At 36.4% G+C, this 19,904-nt stretch overlaps 1 protein-coding gene across 1 annotated transcript in view; it reads left to right on the top strand.

The window, feature by feature from the left end:
* The window catches only part of nonC (serine/threonine-protein kinase Smg1), a 1,411,261-nt gene that overhangs the window by 160,875 nt on the left and 1,230,482 nt on the right, over positions 1–19,904 (top strand). Inside the window, exons 9-10 of the mRNA XM_090378365.1 lie at positions 812–918; positions 19,161–19,245. Coding sequence (XP_090234491.1) covers positions 812–918; positions 19,161–19,245 — 192 coding nt within the window. The remainder of the gene's footprint in view (positions 1–811; positions 919–19,160; positions 19,246–19,904) is intronic.

Below are 19,904 nucleotides of genomic sequence, written 5' to 3'. Positions count from 1 at the left end.
GAACCATGGCTCTGTTTAGGATGACAACTGGATATGACTGTTACTGGATTCCAGACAGAACTGTGGTTTGTATGGCAGCACTGGAGACAGAAGTAAACTACCATGCATAAGGGAGTTGTATATTGGTTCAAAATCTGGAATCATTGTATAGGGAGCCATATTGTAACTGAACTCTCCCACCAGTTATAAAAGTTGTTTATCTCTAATTGATATTGATGCTACATTGACAACACAACATTATACTGAAACCATTCTAAAATTGGTGCTTCTGTTTTTATTATGTTTGAAGCACTATTTTTTTGATAGGACAGACGTACAGCTCTTGTATCTTGATAGTGTTTGTGTGATATGGCATTATTCTTGGCCTGCATATTCATGAGATTTGTTGTCCATTAAACACATTTGGTATACGATTTGACATTCACTGACCTTTCCTCCTCTGAGCTCCCCACAAATGTCACCATGGTGCAGTTCACCAAGGTGACATTTGCCACCATCTTAACTCCCTTTCCTGTTGTGTTTTGCTAGTTGTGTCACTTAGGGAGGATTTTTATAAGTAAACATTTCTGAATCAATTACACAAAGTGTAATCATTTCTTGTCCATATTGATATTTGTCACTCCACATATTTTGTGCTTGGGGTATGCACTTTTTAGGTGGGTTAATTTCATTGACTATTAGTGTATTTTTTGTTTAAATTTAAATTTTTGGTGTATTTGTTACATTTAAAGTCAACAGAATTTGTTAAATTGATTTTTGATTGTTAAATATCCACTTCTGATTTTATTATGTGATAATGTAAATTTTTTAGGATCTTGCCCAAACTAAATCACCAGATGGTGGATATGGAGATGGCCATTTAGATGAACAACCCCCAGCACCAGATGAATGCCTTGCTAAGATTACATGTCTTATTAGGTTAGACAAGTTTTAGTTTCAGTTGCAAAGATTTCTTTTTTTTTTTTTTTTTTAAGTATTTGAAATTTTGGTCTTCTTAGCATTACCCATAATATATATATATATATATATATGAGCATAAAGTTAATTTAATATTTAGTTTGATTGTAATGACCAGGTTAATTGTAATTTCCCTTCAAAAGAAATGCAATAATGAATTATAATATTAGAAATATAATTATGTAGTTAATGGCTGTTAATGCTCCGTCTTTCTCTAACTTACAAAATAGTACTGTTTGAGCTGAACTTTATAAAGAATGTAAGTGCCTTCCAAAAATTTAAAGTAAGCTATAATTTTATGGTAAATTGTGTGACCAGGTACATGTGTTTTTTTCTTTATGGTATATTATATTTAAAATTAAAGCATAAATAGTAAAGTGTTATTTGTCATTTTATGTCAGCCATGTTGACTGATTGGAAAGTTATACGGCTTTATTTTTCTAAACAGAAAAAATTGGGTACTTAACATTTATATACTTAACATTCCTGCCACTTGGAAGCATTGCTGGAGGTCTTCAACTGTGAGCTGGTTGAGTTCACTGTTACACTCTGTTAAACTGTATCATGATGTTATATGCTAAATAGATAAATATCACTTCTACATTACAAGCCTTACTTGGTGCCTGATATGTTACAGTCTTTCGTCAGCACCAGAAATATTAGTGAAATGGATACACCTTCATTACACTCCACTAACACATCAGGCAAGTTTGCACAAGAGAACACTGACATGTGTGTATGCATTCTGTTCACTTGCACAAACCAGGAACATAAATAAAGAAACAACAATAAAGTTCCCAGACTGGTGCTGTAATGTTCAAAAATAAACATACCACATCCATTTGAAAATATGCATTCTTTGAAAATAAAGGAAGTAGTATTTGTAGTTCAAACTTCCTCCAATAGATGCATATTTTCCTAATTTCCTCAATGTATTTCCATTGGAGATGAGTGTTGGATGTTTCTGTATGGCCCAGAGACAGTGTCAGAGCATGCAGTGGACTTTAAAATCATCACCAAGACCCAAAAAATTTTCATTTGCAGAAGTCCAGGATCAAGGCGATGCTGATCATATTTTCCAACAAATTGGATGTGATTCACAAGGAATGAGAGAGAGAGAGAGAGAGAGAGAGAGAGAGAGAGAGAGAGAGAGAGAGAGAGAGAGAGAGAGAGAGGGGGGGGGGGGTAGTGCTGTGTTCTGTGGACAGGTGCTTCAAAGACTGCTGAACCACAGGTGATGCCACAATTTTGAGAGAAAGGCAGCTGATTCTTGTTGTATGATGATGCCTCCACCATTTCACACTTGTTTTGAAGATATTTCTGATGACACATCATTGTACAGATCAACCGCCCATCCTACTCTCCTGATTATGTACAGTTGGACTTCCTCTTTCCCAAGGTGGAAACTGCCCTCTAAGGGAAAGAGGATGTTAGGATATAAAGAAAAATATAACAGCTGGACTGAACATTACCTTTTGGGACTTTTAGAATGGTGAAATAAATGCATTCATTTAGGTGGTGATTACTTTGAATAAAAATAAAGCCATTTTTGAGCCTTCACTTCTTTTTATTGCACCAGTCCAGGGAATTTATTGCTATACCATAGCAGGGATGACACCCAGGTTCTTTACACATGTTGATATTTTGATATTTGCACCTCTTAGGTTTTGATGTATGAAGTCTATTCAGAATATTTTTGGATTGAACTTTTTGTTGGAAAACAGAAATATTCAGAATGCCTTTTTTTGTTGCAGTATATCTTTACCATGAGTCCTGCGATTGATCAAAATACAAAATACGTGATTATTATTATTTTTTTTTTTATGTAATAAACCCCAAACACGAGAGATATTAGAACCTATAGTACTTATACTGTGCTTAGGTGGTTCGAGGTTAAGAAGACGAAAGAAGATTGACATTAACGTTGACATTAGACTTGAACTTCTGTAGACTATAATTTTCAGGAAATACGTATGAAGGAAGGTTGTTCCAGAAAACGACAGTTGAATGAATAAATGAGGAAGATGAAAAGTTGGTTCTGTGAGTTTTAAGTTGGACAGAAAATGGATGTTGGCTGGTAGCGACACGTGTTTTGGACTGTTTTGAAAGAGAGAGCAGGAATTATAGAAGCCAATTCAGAAGAACAGTGCCCACGGAAGAGGCATGCAGCAGAAACAGTATGTCTATGAGACAGCGAGTGGAGAGAATCTGTTAGAGATGAATCAATAATTAACCTAACTGCCCTCTTCTGAATGGAATCAAGAAGCCTGAGAGAGGTTTTGGGGGCATCACCCCAGATGTGGGAACAATATTCCATGGCAGGGTGGATGTGTGATTTATACAGCAGTGATCAGCACGAATGATCATCTGTGATCATTCGTGTATTAAGAATTTGCAGATAAAGAAACCACTAAGTGTACTGATGTGGGATTTACTTAAAGATATAATTACCATCAGGTGTAAAGGAAAGGGTTTTTGCTTCCGTAAAGGTGAGTACAGTGGTCTCAGAAAGTTTTTAAATCTGTACAGTGGGATAAACTGCGATGTTACCAACAGTAAATTCTAAGTGGGAAGCATTCAAGGAATTAATCGTGGATGATACTAAAAGTTTCATACCTATTAAGAAATATTGTTGAAGGTTTAGGCCTAAATGGTTATCTGCCGACCGGGCTAGCCGGGTGGGTAAAGCGCCTGCCTGGCAACCCAAAGGTCGTGGGTTCGAATCCCGCCTCGGGCTTGGATCAAAGTACTGCAAAAAACCTTGGGAGGTGCGATATGGCCACAGAAGCCGATGCGCCAAAAACTACCAAAAAAAAAAAAAAATGGTTATCTTACGAACTAATGAGGCTCGTAACAGGTAAGAAAAATGCATATAAATTATCAAGTGGCTCAGAGGCCTATGGCAGATATAAGCTAGTCTGTAATCAGGCAGGCGAAGGCAGATTACGAGAAATCCTTGGCAAAAGATGCTAAGAAAAACAGCAAGGATTTCTTTATTTATATAAACTCTAAAAGGAAGGGGATGAATCTGATTGGTCCACTTGACGTTGATGGTTCGACTGTTGATGATCCTGCTCAGATAGCAAACAAACTGAATGAATATTTTGCATCTACATTCATACATGAGGAATTATTAAAGTTTGAAAATGGCAGAAGGTTATCAAATTATAGCAGGATACTTAATGATTTTGTAATAACTGAGAGCAAAGTGGGGAAGAAATTGTTGAAGTTTAACATGAGAAAAGCACCTGGGGTGGATGGTATCTATCCAGTTATATTAAAGGAGGTGGCAAAGCAACTAAGCAAACCCTTAGCCATAATTATGAGAGCATCCTTGGATTCAGGGGAGGTTCCCATGTACTAGAGATGTGCAAATGTATCCCCAATTTACAAAGGGCGATCGAAAGGTGACACGAGTAATTAAGACCAGTTAGTTTAACTTCTGTTCCGGGTAAAATAATGGAGTCACTGGTTAAAGATGCATTGCAGGATCATCTAGACAAGACTGCAGCAATAATTCAGACACAGCATGGGTTTGTTAAGGGAAAGTCTTGTCTTGACAAATTTGATAGGATATTATGATGTGGTTACAAAGGAAATGGATGCAAAAAATAATCTTGTATCATATATTTGGATTTCAGGAAAGCTTTTGACACTGTTACGCATGAAAGACTATTGTACAAATTGGAGCAGAATGGTATTAAGGGTAAGTTGCTACAATGGATGAAAGGATGGTTAAGTGGGAGAAGACAGAGGGTGGTAATCAATGGGTGCTGCTCTTCGTGGACTAATGTTATTAGTGGAGTCCCACAGGGTTCGGTGTTGGGTCCACTGTTGTTTTGTCTATTTATCAATGATATTGATGAAGGTATGTCAGGCTTAATGTCGAAGTTTGCAGATGATACAAAGGTTGGCAGGGTTGTTAATGACAGTAATGGTAGTGTGTTACTGCAACAGGATCTAGATAATTTGGGCAGATGGGCTAAGAAGTGGCAACTGAAGTTTAACCTTGACAAATGCAAAGTACTGCATATGGGTAGAAATAACCCCAGAGAAATGTACCAACTGTGTGGTACTACACTTAAGGTGGTAGAAAATGAAAAAGACCTGGGAGTAATTATGCAGCATATATGAAGTTTTCTGAGCAATGCAGACAGGCTGCAAGGGCAGGTCATGGAGTTTTGTCAATTATATATAGGAATTTTGCTAGCAGGGAAAAGGAGGCGATTATCCCCCTGTATAAGGCAATGGTCAGGACATGCCTTGAGTACTGCGTACAGGTTTGGAGGCCTCATTATAGGAAGGATGTAGATTTACTTGAACGTGTACAGAGAAGGGCAACAAGATTGGTGAGGGGAATGAAGGGATCCTCTTACCAAGAGAGGCTTAAGTGCTGCAAATTGCAGTGGGTGGAGACTAGGCACCTGCGCGGTGATCTGATTGAGGTGTATAAGGCCTTGAATGGGTTGAGCACGCTGAATTCTGATGGGATCCTTCCACTTGTTCAGATTACGAACCTAAGGGGGCATAAATTCAAATTAAGAAAAGACAGATGTAGAATAGATGTGCAGAAATTTGCCTTTAGCCAGCGGGTGGTTAATTGCTGGAACAAAATTCCATCTGTCGTTGTGAAGTTGATAGGTTGAATAAATATAAGGTGGAACTGGACAGGAATTTTGAGGGAATGGTGTAATTTTTTTTTTTTTTTTTGGCTGTTGGTGCATAATATCATACACATACTTTCTTGCATCACATGCCGCTACTCCTACTACAGAGTGAGCAGCGTTTGGAAGAAAAGTAACGCCAAGAGCGAAAGAGAAAACCAAGTTTTTTAGATGCAGAGGAAGCAATATTTGTAATGTGCTTGTGCCAAGAGAGAGAGATTAGAAGTCAGGGTAATCCCCAAAAGGGATATATCATTTTGCCTAGAAATCGGAGTGTCACTAATGATAACCATAGGAGCAGAAGAATCCTTTTTGTGAGATATAAGACAAGATTGAGTTTTAGAAGGATTGAAATCAACTAAGTTGTCATGCCCCACTGGAGAATTACCTGAAGGTTGGCATTTAAGGAATTGGTAGCGGATTTTCGAGAAGTTGAAGCTGATTGAGTAGGGCAAGATTTCTCAAAATGGAAAGTGGAATGCAATGTGCTGTCATCGGCAAAACTGTGGATAGGATTTCCAGTCAATGGAAGAAGGTCATTAATATACAAGAGGAAAAGAGTGGGGGAAAGAACTGATCCTTGGGGGACACCAGCATTAGTGGAGAAGTTAGAAGACAGAGAGTCATCTACCATCATCCCCAGTGAGCGATCAGAGAGAAAACTGGATAACCAATTACTAAAAACAGTTGGCAAACCATAAGATGGAAGCTTGTTTAGAAGACCTTTATTGCAAACACGATCGAAAGCCTTTGAGATGTCAAGAGCAACTACTTGTGTTTCACTGAACCTTTCCATTGAATTAGTCCATAAATGGGTAACATAAGCCAGAATATCACCAGTCGATCAACACTGACAGAATCCATACTGGCAATCGTTGATCAGACGGAAGGTTTCTAGGTAGTTTAAGAGTTGGCGGTTAATTGATTTCTCCATTACTTTAGAAAGAGTAGAAGTAATTGCAATGGGATGATAATTGGATAGGAGGGATTTGTCACCCTTTTTAGGAACTGGCTGGATATGAGCAAATTTCCAAGCAGAAGGAAAAGCACCTTTGGAATAAGAAAGTGAAAAATTGCGGCAAAGAATAGGAACACAGGTTTTGAGAACAAGTGGAGAAATACCATCGGGACCTAGAGCTTTCTTAGCATCAAGATTCGTCAAAATCCTTCTGACATTCTTTTGACGGAAGATCACAGGAGGCATTGAATGGAGCGTGTTGAATGGGAGGTGTTTTACCAAGATCATTAATACACGAGTTGAAAGAAAAATGGGATGCTAGCAGATCAGCTTTATCCTTGGCTGAAGTGACAACAGAACCATCTGGTTTGGACAGAGGTGGGAGCAGAGATGGGCAAAAGTTGCGGCCAATAGCTTTGGCAAGAGACCAGAATGCTTGCTACCATTAGGGCAAGAAGCAAGTTTTCTACTCTTAGCCTGTTCAAACTCTAGTTTGGACTGATTAATAATTGCTTTTCAATTGTTGCGAGGTTTGGTGTAGGTAGAAAATGAAACTGAAAAATTAGAAACAAGCCAATTACGATATGCAACATTCTTCTCTTGAACAGCCTTAGGACATTTATTGGAAAACCAAGGTTTAGATAAAGGACGAGATTTGAAAGTGGAGTTTGGGATAAAGGATTCCATTCCTGCAAGAATAATTTCACTGACATAAGAAGTTTTGAAAAGTAATCCGACCAAGGAAAAGAAGAAAAGAAATTTTGCAGGTCATCCCATTTTGTATTCTTGTAATGCCAAACAACACGAGGTTGGGAATAGCCATGAGATAAAGGTTCCATTGGAGAAGAGACAATCACCAAGTTGTGATCTGAAGTGCCTAAAGGACCACTCACTTTGGCCGTGTACTTAGAAGGATTGTTTATGAGAAAAAGATCAAGTGTGTTGGCTGTATGATTAGGATTGTCCGGTATTCTTGTAGGTAAATGAACAATCTGTGCAAGGTGATTAGTAATTGCAAAAGCCTCAGCATCTCGAACAGCTTGGTCTGTGTGACTAGAAAACAGAGCCAACTGGAGTTGTGAACATTAAAATCACCAAGGAAATTACCTCACTGTTAGGAAAGTTGGACTGGAGGAAGTAAAGTGGCAAAGAGAGGAAGTCAAAGAGCTCCAAGTGAATAGTGGAGTTGGGAGAACGGTAGAGACAACAGATGAATTTGACACAATGAGGTAGAGAGATTTTAGGCCAGAGAAGATCAAAGAGAGGAGATTCCAAATTGCCAAGTCTCTGATAGGGAATATCAGAATGGTCATATGCCCAAGTACCTCCTTTGAGGCGAAAGGAATCATACTGCGAATAATTTGGGCATCTGACATGAGCAGTAATTGAATCAATCAATAACTAAGATTCTGTCAGAAAAATACATGGGGTTTATCAGACTGCAAGTGGAAATGGACATCGTTGAGATTAGAATTGAGACCACGTATATTTGTGAAAAGAATTAGGAAGGTTATGATTTATTATTACTATTTTTTAATGATCTGATGCCATTTCTTGTTTATAATCTTTCCCATATTCTTAATCAGGCCGCTTTGTGGAAGTTCATGAAGCAAAAACTGATGATGTTGTTGAAAGAGAGAGAAATCTACTTGCGGGGTGGGTTGTTGAACCTCCCTCAGTTTCTTTTTATATTAGATGCACAACTTTCTTGAATTAAAAAGGATTCAAAATTTTTCTCTTTTGAGTGCTTCTGTAGTTACGATTATTGGTATTTTTAGATCAAATCTATGGTCCTCTGTAAGAGAGTGAAATTGCCATTTTTGTTTCCCAGACAGGTGTATGTTATGTTCTGCTGCTCATTTTGCCATTCCATATAATGGAAAGCAAACATTTGCACGTCTCTCCTGCATCTGTCCTTTTCCAATTCAAATTTATGTCCTCTTATGTATGTGATCAAAGAAAGGGTGATGATTCCATTAGCAGTTAGTTTATTCAAGCCATTTAAAATTTAAAGGCTTAAATACTTCTGTCTATCAATCTCCCTTGTAAATAGCTACTTTCTATATGCTGCAGTTTACAGAACTCAGTTCTTAGTAAGATAAGCTGTTTTTGCTGCTGACTAACCTTGCTGTTGTCTGCAACTATTTTGATAGATCTGTATCTTTTGTAAAATGAAACACCCAAACCTGTATGTGGTGCTCAAGATGTGGTCTGAGCATTGACTTATATATAGCATTTAGAGTCATGTGGTATCGGTGATTTCTCACAATATTGATTTATATAATGGAATAATCATATTCTTGTTCCTTCTGACAAAATTTCTGTCTACCCTGCTTGGACAACTTCATATTTCAGCCTGTACAATTACAGCCTCTTTCATTTCCCACCGTCTTGAGTATGATACCATCCAAATATTACATTATTCTGAGATTACTGCTTCCTAAATGTAGTATCTTGTGTTGTCAATGTTAAACCTCAATTGTGAAGTTTTACTGCATATGCCTGATTTATCCAGGTCTTGTTGGTATAGTGTATACTATCTTACCTGATTACTGTCATTAACCACCTTTCCAGACTTTAAATATTCAGAATACTTTGATATTAAACTTGATATGCTTTTCTCAGTATTGTTAATAAGTATTGAATATCATAAGGAGCTCAGTACTGAACCCTAAGGATTCCACTAATGATATTATTCTATAAATTGCTGTAGCCATTAATAACAACTTGCTGTCTGTTGCCACACACCCATTCTTTTATGCATAGTAGTAATCCCGTAATGCCACACTGTTCCAGTTTGTAGAGCAGTTATTCATGTGGAACAGAATCAAAAGTTTTTCTGAAATCTAAGTATCTGATTATTAATGATTAATTATGATTAATTGATTAATCATAATGTGATTATGATAAATCTGAAATATTATTAATCAAATTATGATGATGATTAAAATATATATTTTTTTTCATCTTCCTTTGTAACAACCTCATGATAAGTAATCAGATTGGTCAGACAAGATCTTCCCTTAAATCAGTGATGCGATTTTCGTATAGCTATAAAGGTTGTTTTGCATAATTTAATCATTGACTTCATTATTTTATTTCCCTAGCTCATATCCCATCTTTGTGAATAAGGGATATTACACATCTCCAGTTTCTAGGGCCATCTCCTGAAACCACGGATGCTATCATAATTATTGCTAGCAGTTTGTTCACTGCTTTTCTGCTTTTCTTTTAATATATTTGGTTAATTCGATCAACTCCAAGTGGCTTTATACTTTTTGCTTCTTTATTTTCTCTTCCACTTTTCTCTTATTTATCATAAACTTTCTTACCTCCTATTTAGAATTAGTTATACTTATAGTATCTCACCACCCCTGAAACATTACACATGATGATGCAAAATATTTATTCAAGTTTTTAGCAGCTTGAAAGATTATCAGTAGTTGTCCTGTTCATATGTAGTGGACCTATGCAGTTCATCCCTTTCTAGTGTTAACAGACATAAAGAATTCTCTGCTAAAACTATGAACACGTAAAAAAAGAATTCTTTTTTACTTGTTCATAGCTGAAGACTTCTTTTAACATGCTTCCTTAAGCATGTTAAAAGAAGTTTTCACTGCTTACTTAAGCAAATATGCTGCATTGGTTTTTGGAGGGAAACCACTCTACTTTTAGAACTTTTTCTTCCAATTTGACAGAAAACCTAGATAGTTTTATTGAGTGATCTTCACCAGAGGCTGATTAATTTAGTCATAGTGAGAAGAAAGCCCAAAAATGTCTCTGCCTTTTCTAATTCAGATTGATACAATCCTGTGGTTTTTAATCCTGAATCAAAAAAGGTCATTGGAAACGACAGCATTGAAAGTGTTAATCTGGCATGGCATACTTAGTTCTTTTAGTAACCTGATTGCAGAGTAGTTTATACTTACTATTGGTTTCTTGTCAAACTGTGTTCTCTAGTACACAGTTTGACAAGCATTTTTCTGCAAAAAAAAAAAAAAAAATGTTGACTGGATAGTTCCTTGGATGTTTATTCCAAATCTGTTTTTTGGTTTTCCTGTGTGATGAGACCAATTACATGAACATGAAGGAACCAATCATGCCAATCACATACCTATACTGCCAACCCAAATGAACATAATTATTAATTATCTCTCTATACATTAAAAAATTTTTCCTCAGTGATATTTATTCGATCCAACGGGAGAAATGGATGAGGCAATTATGTCACTACAAATGCAATTAATTATTGACAACTGCCTCCATAACGTTCACCAATCTCGTGCACATGCTTCACAGTCTAACATTTGATGCTCCATTGTAACTTTTTTTTATATTAATGAAGATTGTACAGGTAATCTTTATATAATACGGGACTGAGAATCAGTACAAAAGGGGGGGGGGGGTTAAGCTAACAAAAATACACTTTTTTTTTTCATAACTATTGGAAACTTAATTTTTATTTAAAATAGTAATATCCAAATCCGTCAATCTAAATACTGAGTGCTTTTTCCATTTTCTCAATTATTAGTGCTCAGGGACGAGCTGTTATATTTGCGGAAATCAAAGATCCTACAGCAAGAGCAGCTCTAATTTTCTGTTCATTTTTCTTTATGGTCCAGATTGTTGCTTCATTTAAATTTAAAATTTTTGCAATGTATGATACCTTTCCTCTTTTTTAAGATGTTCCAAAATTTTTATCTTTGATTCTAGAGAAATAAAGTTTCTTTTGAGCGATGCTTTTTTACTTTCCTTAGGCATAATTTAGGGCTGGAAATTAATTCACAACAAAGAAATTATTCCAATATGGTTCTTAAGTACAAATTTTAGTAATACATACCTGAAAAAATTCTCTTCAGTCAGATCTCCATGTAGATGCTAATTTCCAAGCCATTGCAGCTTTCAGAACTGAAGTCTTTCATTTATTTAAACAGAAATCATGACAAAGACTAGAGCTGCGAAGCAGAGAAACGAAGGGGGGAAATTCTCCAACATATCACAATCTCAAAAAATGTGCGAAATGTGATATGTGTGCTGAACTTTCTAAAATAAGCCATGATCTATCCAAGGAGCATGTCTTTGTGTGTACTAGAAGCCTAGAGTGCCAAGAAATTAGCTGGCAAATCAGCATTCTGATGGGCGTCTATGAGAGCTTGAGGTGTAGGGTAAATACACTCGAAGAAATTAATATGAAGGCCCATCAAGCTGTCAGCTGCCCAGCTCACCGGCAGAGCTCATTCCTGTGCATCAGGCAACACAGAGGCAATCTCCAAGGCAGAATGCTCTGGTCCCACAGGAACTAGTTATTGTTGGTGGCTCTTCTGTCAGGGAGATGGGGAATATAATATGCAAGAAGGATAGGTGGAACAGGACCAGGGTATGTCTGCCCAGAGCAAACATTGATGACGTTGTAGAGCAGATATCATCTTTTAAGGGCACAAAAGGAGATATTGTTGTACACATTGGAGCTAATGACATTAAGAGTATTTGCAGATTTACTCAACAAGTACAGGTAAACGTTGAAAAAAAGTTGTTAGCTAGGGTTGAATGTGAAAGTGTCTGCAATTCTGCCCAGACACGATAGGAAGGAGTATATGATGAGAGGTTTGTCTATTAATTCGACCCTGGAGAGATTGTGCAAGGCTCAAGGGATAGAATTTTTTCAGTCTGGTCTGTGCTCGTTGACAGGAGAGACTGCTTGTACAGGGATGGGATACACTTAAATAGAAAGGGAGCAAGTATATTTGCTGTTGCTATCGAGGCAGTGTTAGGTGGGCTGGAAAATTGCTAGCGTGGGGGGGATACGCAGACTAAAAGATTAACAGTTCCCGCAGGTAGAGGAAAAAGTGATTCTTGCACTGCTTCTATTAGAATCAGCAGCAGCAGCAGCATGTAAAGCAAGGCAGTGGAGATTTCCTGGACTGCTGGGAGTCATAATGGAACAAATAAATACATGGGCTGTGTTAGGATAACTAAGAGTAGAAACAGGTGCATGTATACTTGCATATACACCAATGCTAGGAGTATCGTTAATAAATTTGATGAGCTTGAAGTGCTAGTCAAGACATCAAAGGCAGATATTGTTGGGATATCAGAGATGTGGTGTCACACAGATATAAGCAGTGCAGAATTTGAATTTGGGGAGTACAATGTGTACAGAAAGGGTAGGAAGAGAGGAGGGGTTATGCTGTTAGTTAAGAAACATATAAAATCGAAGGAAGTGCATCCAGTTGACACGGGTGGACAGTGCAATTTCGAGTCTGTTTGGTGTGACTTAAACACTGGGAAAGGAAAAATGAGAGTAGGAGTATATTATAGGCCTAATGACTCTGATGAGTACAATGAACAGTTGTGCAGAGAAATAGAATGGACACGTAAATCAGAATGTCTTGTAAGGGCAGATTTTAACTTTCCAGATATTGATTGATCTTGTGTGTACTAGAATGCTCTGGTCACTCACACACTAACAAGACCTTTGTGGATTTATTGGATGACTGTTTTCTACAGCAACGTGTTCGAGGGGCAATCAGAGGGAGTAATACTCTTGATCTGATTATCAGCAGTAATTATTAATGCATTAAGAATTTGCAGATAAAGGAACACTGGATGACACTGATCACAATGTACTAATATCGGAATTACTTGAAGATGTAACTAACATCAAGGCTAAAGGGTAGGGCTTTCGCTTTCGTAAAGGAACTACAGGGGTCTCAGACAGTTTTTAAATTCTGTACAGTGGGATCAACTGATGATGTTGCCAACATTGAATTCTAAATGGGAAGCGTTCAGGGACTGAATCTTGGAGGCTACTAGGCTTTTTATTCCAACTAAGAAATACTGTTCAAGGTTCGGGCATGTCAGGTGACATGCGTAAATGGATGTCAGATAAATTAATGAGGCTTGTGGCAGAGAAGAAAAATGTATGGGATGCATATAAATTATCAGGTGACACAGAAGCCTATGGCAGATATAAGCTTGTCTGTAATCAACTGACAAAGGAGGTTAGGCAGGCAAAGGCAGATTACAAGAAATCTTTGGCAAAGATGCAAAGAAAAACAGCAAAGAGTTCTTTACTTATGTAAACTCTAGTAGGAAAGGGAAGAATCAGATTGGTCCCTTTAACATAGATGGCTTGACTCTTTATTATCATGCTTAAGTAGCTGATAAAATGAATGTGTATTTTGCATCTACATTCACTCATGAGGAATTATTCAAGGAGGGGAATGCCAAAAATGTATCAAACTCTAAGAGGGAGCAAAGAGATTTTGTAATAACTGAGAGCAAAGTGGAGGCGAAATTATTGTTGAAGTTAAAAGTAAGGAAGGCACCTAGAATCTATCCAGTTATTTTAAAGGAGGCAGCAAGGGAAGTAAGCAAACCCTTAGCCATAATTATGAGAAATTTCTTGGACTCGGGAGGTCCCCATGGACTGGAGATGTGCAAATGTATCATCAATTCACAGAGGGGGTTCAAAAGGTGACACCAGTAAATATAGACACGTTAGTTTAACTTGTGTTCTGCTGAAAATAATGGAGTCACTGGTTAAAAAAGTATTGCAGGATCATCTAGACAAGACTGCAGTAATATTTATGACACAGCATGGGTTTGTTAAAGTGAGGTCTTCTCTGACCAATTTGATTGGATTTTGTGATGTGGTCACAAAGGAACTGAATGTCAAAAATAATTTTGATATCATATACTTGGATTTCAGGAAAGCTTTTGATACTGTTGCACATGGAAGATTGCTGTACAAATTGGAGAGGTATGGCATTAAGGGTAAGTTTCTGCAATGGATAAAGGGATGGTTGAGTGGGAGATGACAGTGGTAATCAATGGATTTTTTTGATTTGATTTTGATTTAAGAATTCTTGGCGCAAGAGCTACTGCGGCTAAAATGCGCCTGTAAAATTTTATATTTTATATAATGGTTTTGTTTTAATTCGTATATTGCTGCTAATGATAGTAATCAATGGAAGCTGCTCTTCATGGACAAATGTTATTAGGGGAGTTCCCCTAATAACATTTCTTATAAAGTTGACACTACAAGCAAAATTGCTGAGACATGGCAATTTACCCTAGGCCTAAATATAACTTTGATCCTGACAGGATATGAGTCTATTAACAAAAAGCTATTTGACTGGGGCATCAGTGTTAGCCCTTGCTGCATCTGTGGTTCTAGAAGAGCGAAGACATATCCTTTCTGAATGCCCAGTCTACTTGAACTAATTTGATTGGAATAACCAGGATCATACAATTACAGCAGACCATTTACCTTTGAACAAAGTCATCTTAACCTTTTCATACCTCTCTGTCTTCTGGCAGAGAACAGCCAACATGAACAGGCTCCAACAATCAGACTGCAGTAGCTAATGCCATTCTTGCTTGTTCCTCAGGAACTCTATTTATGACTTTCTCCCTTGATCAGACTTGCACCCAAAACTCTGTTTTCCACATTTTAACAGCATTAAACAACTTACTGCTTACCCCACTCACAATAACAAAGCAGTTGGATAAGTTAACACAGGGTACATCTACTATCCTGTGTAGTATTAGTCTTGTGCATGTTAGGCAGACTCTTTCTATACAGGGTCCTTGTTGGCCTGTGGTTTTCAGAGGCAGGATTTAGACAGTGGCATTTGATTGTTGACACTGCTGACATCTGTTTTCTCTCACCCCAGTTGTGAGATAATTACTGAAACCAGGGCAAGGGTTTCCCCAGTATGGGATTCCTTTGGCCAGCAGTGAAAAGCCTCATTCCATCACGAGACCTCCATCTGCTGACCCTTGAACCTTTTTGCTGGCACAACTACCTATTTGGTGAAGGATTCTTTTGTTGGTGACAGAGGTGTCCTTTTTATTGGCTGTGGGATTTTCTGATACTGGATCCTTGTTCCTCAGGAGTGGGATTCTGCTGACATTGGGTAACTCCCATCCCAAAAGAATGTCCCCAGTATGGAATTATTTTGGACAACAGTGAAAAACCTCCTTCCATCATTTGACCTCCATCTGCTGACACCTGAATCTTCTTGTTGGCACAAATACCCATTTGGCGAAGGATTCTTTTATTGGTGACATGTCCTTCTCATTGGCCGTGGGATTTCCTGATACTGGATCCTTGTTCCTCAGGAGTGGGATTCTGCTGACACTGGGTAACAGTGTTGCCAACTCTTAATAATATTTCCCGCTAGCCGCATACTCAAAATCCGCTATTTTTAGCACTTGACCCGCCAAATTTTTTAAATTTTCATTTGTTTGTACTTTGTAGTGAATAAAACAAACAAACAAATAGTATATATAAATAGTTATTTATTTTTCTGTTTTTAATATAAAATCAATATCTAAAAATCTAAATTAATTTCGAAATTCAATACCTCCTCATCATATGCTTCTTGTGTACCTATTTTGCGAAGCACTTCTTCAGGTAAAACATAATTTTTACAACACTTTTCAACTCTTTTGAGCCCGTATCGTACTAATAAGATTGCATTAACCGTGCCAACACTCATTCTGTTGCGTGTTTTGTTTTTTACTAGATTTAAGTTGCTGAATATTCTTTCCACATCTGCATTGGATAATGGCAAAATTAAAATACCCAATGCAAATTCGCTAATTTCTTTAAATGGATTTTTACCGCTTGCATCTCGATATTTCGAAACTTCTGACCAAAACTTCATTGTATTGTAGATGTTTTCCCATTTAACGAGAGTAATGTTTATATACTGTTGCTCAATTTTTTCAATTTCTACTTCAGACAATTTTAAATTTTGTAATAAATTTATCAGTGGTTCGTTTTGTTGCTTTAATATATTGTTAACTGAGACATTTTTTTTAATTCTTTTATGTTGCCCGGAAGGCGTTGTTTTAATTGTGGATACAAATCAATCAAGAAATTACGGCATCTCTCTCTGTTATTGCCATTTCATCTGTTGTTGTTGTGATAAGTTTATTCATTATTAATTCATTTATTTTTCTTTCAAATTGGTAACCTAAATATGGCTTAGGGTCTAAATAATTATTAATGTCCTCTTCTATCCTTTCAATATGTGTATTTGGTAAAAACATTTTATTGGCAATCATCGACAATAGCATGTTTAAATCATGTAGTAATAATGTAGGATCGGCAGTATTTGATTCAAAAGATTTGTTTACTCTTTGTACTTCAGATAAGATAGGTTTTAAAATAAAAGATACGCTAAATTACTTTCATCTTTGAACATTGAATAAAGAAGTTCTGCAGTATAACATTTGTCAGTCAAACGAGTTATTTCAAAATGGGCTTTTAATTCAATATACTGTTCTAAAATTCTTGTTATAGCAACTTCAATGGATAACCACCTTGTTTGACACGAATGCACTATCTTTTTCGGATCTGCACCATCGTTTATGGCACTGTATAAATATTTGAATTGATTTTGTCGGCTGGTGGATTTACTAAACGCACGATTTTGCATTGCACGAGGGTTTCTAGGAATACAACTATCGTGTTATACGAGGACTAACTATACTAAGATATTATTACACTGTGGTTATTAGAAATAATTATTACTTATTACTCTTATTACTTATTGCTCTGTGGTTATTAGAAACGTTGAAAGAGATGTCGGTAATTCGGATCGCATTTCTTGGAAGCCAAACAAATACGACGAAGAAAAATTATCCAATGCCATTCCTTCGCTGTTTCAAAAAAAGGCGTCATTAGAATTTTTTCCACATTTTTAGATTTGATTCAACAATTTAAAGCCATGACCCAATGATCAGGTCGTTTGACCGCGAGCGTAACTACGTAAAATTGTTGGGGTTCTCCTCAGGGAAATCCAGAATAATATAAAACCGATTCTTCGCTTTATAAAAAAAAAAACTATGAAATATGATATCCCTACTATTTCAATTATGAATTATTTTTATTGTTAATTAAATAATTAATTGAACAATTAATTTAATATTTCTTAATATAAATGTTACATTGCCAAAATACATAAAATGCTAAACATTTATACTCTTCCCGCTAAAAAATCCGCTATCCGCTATTTCATATTTTTATCCGCTAAACCTGAAGCAATTCCGCTAAATCTAGCGGGAAAACCGCTAAAATGGCAACACTGCTGGGTAACTCCCATACTTGCTCCAGTGTGGGATCTTAAAATGCATCTGGACAAGAGAAAACTGATCCAAGTGGAACACATCAGACTTTCCTCACCATTTTCATCACCTTTAATTCCTAATTCCATCTTATTCCTAGGGGTATGCCTTATACTTCTTTCCCTCTTCCTTCTAAGTCTTTTTCCTAAGTGCCATTCTTCTTCCTTCTCATTCAGAAAACTAACTTTTAATGTAATACCTATCTGTTTCACTGAAGTAAGAATGGAGGTAGTCTTGTGTCCCACCTTAACTCTGATAGGATGGGTACCAGCCAGTATCTGACGGGTGATCACTACTGATTGCTGAACAGCGGCCAGTCACACAACATGTACAACATAACACAATATACACACAGGATTGGCTTATGGATATCGAGGGGAATCTCATCCACTACACATACGAAAGCCAAAATACAATCCTTTCTGTACAGATTGAATCAAGTGAATTGAATTGAATTCAAATTGAATTCCAATATTGAATTCCTCAAATTCTGCATTCCCACTGGGAATGCAGAATGTTCACATTTGATGATCTTATCAATACATCAGATTCATCAAATGTGGTTCCACATGCCCTGAAATAGTTGGAGGAGCAACAACAGCTTTCCTGAGGATTAGTTGCTTCTTTGTGTGCCCTCAGTAACTAACATTACATGCAATTGCTGGGGGTGGACAATAAAAGACCACACAGTCCTTTTAATCTCCCTCACTACTTTTGCATACGAATCACTTTTCGGAGTAGAGATTGCAAGAATGAATTTTTCCCTCTAATTATGGGTACCATTAAAATGTTAATCCCTGAAACTAGCAGTTTTCTGACACATCATCACAGCTTTATATTATTAGCAAATATTCTTGCTGATACTATAAAGGCATAAAAAATTCTATTCTCCAGACCTAAATTCATTGTGCCTTACCGTGGAGGATCTCAGACTTAATATACTTCCCTGGTTTCAGTGCTCTTGCTTGATTATTTTCACTTTTATTTTATATTGCAGTTTCATAGTTTTCTAGATTTTGTTTATATAAATGCTTGGTAGCAGTTAACACCTCTCAAGTATTTCTTGTTGCATATTATCAGAATTTTTTGTATTCAGTATAGGAGTGTTAGACATCACTTATTGATTGATCTGCATTTAAATGTATACATTAAGTGGAAATGGGATTATCAAATGCTACTAACAGGATGCACCACATTTTGAGTCCATAATAATGCCATGACATTCCCTCAGTAATTCTTCATTGGAGGAATGAATTTTGATGCACACATAAAGAAAAAAGACAGACCAAACAAATTTATTTACTTTTTCATTAATTCATTACTTTTTCATAGCACAAATTCTGATTTAGTTTAAATCAGAATGTGTACTGTGAACAAGTAATGAAAGTTTCATGAACCAATTATTTCTATTGAAATAATTTTTGTATTACAACTCATTTCAGGGTCTTCAGTACTGTTTTAAGAAGTTTAGGGTCCCATGCCTTACCAAATGAAAATGGATCTGTAACATGGGAATTTTTGGTTGAGGTATATTTTCCCTTTGTTATATTAAATATATATCTTTAAAAACTATAAAGAAATGGAAAAGAAAAGCTGATTTTGATTTTGGATGAATTGCAATAAGAAATTTTTATCCAAAATGTTATGACTAAATGTTATTGGAAAAATTATATAGAGAAAAAAAGCTACTGTAGATTATTTAAAACATATAAACAGAAAAATCTGCTGTTAAATATAGCCTATGTATTCTCATGTTTATGGTTGATAAATATGAAAGAAACTAGTTTATTATTCTAAGTATTTTTTCAATCCCATTATAAATTTACACAACCATACCATTGTACAAAAATAGGTGAGATTTAGGCTACTATCCATTTAGTTTTTGCACAAATAAAATTTTTCTCAAAGCTAGCCTTCAAATTACCCTGTGTAACAAAAAAAGTTATATTTGTTAAAAAAAAAAAAAAAAAAAAGTTTGTATTTAACTATTTCTATATGTATTTTTTGTGCTGAATCCAATGTTACCATTGGGGTTTCTCTAGTTTCAGTATTTCGGCAACAATTGGAAGGTTTTATGTTTTTGTGACATTTATATGTATTACGTAATGCATGGAGTGATTGATGAAAGCCAGTACTATGAGTGCAATAGAAAAATGGCTTTGGCCACCACTTACAATAATTACGTA

This window comes from Mastigoproctus giganteus, chromosome 7, assembly GCF_048544385.1.
Source record: "Mastigoproctus giganteus isolate SK-2022 chromosome 7, ASM4854438v1, whole genome shotgun sequence".
Taxonomy (NCBI): domain Eukaryota; kingdom Metazoa; phylum Arthropoda; class Arachnida; order Uropygi; family Thelyphonidae; genus Mastigoproctus; species Mastigoproctus giganteus.
Note: the sequence above shows the minus strand (reverse complement) of the source record. Positions and strands in the feature narration are given on the sequence as shown.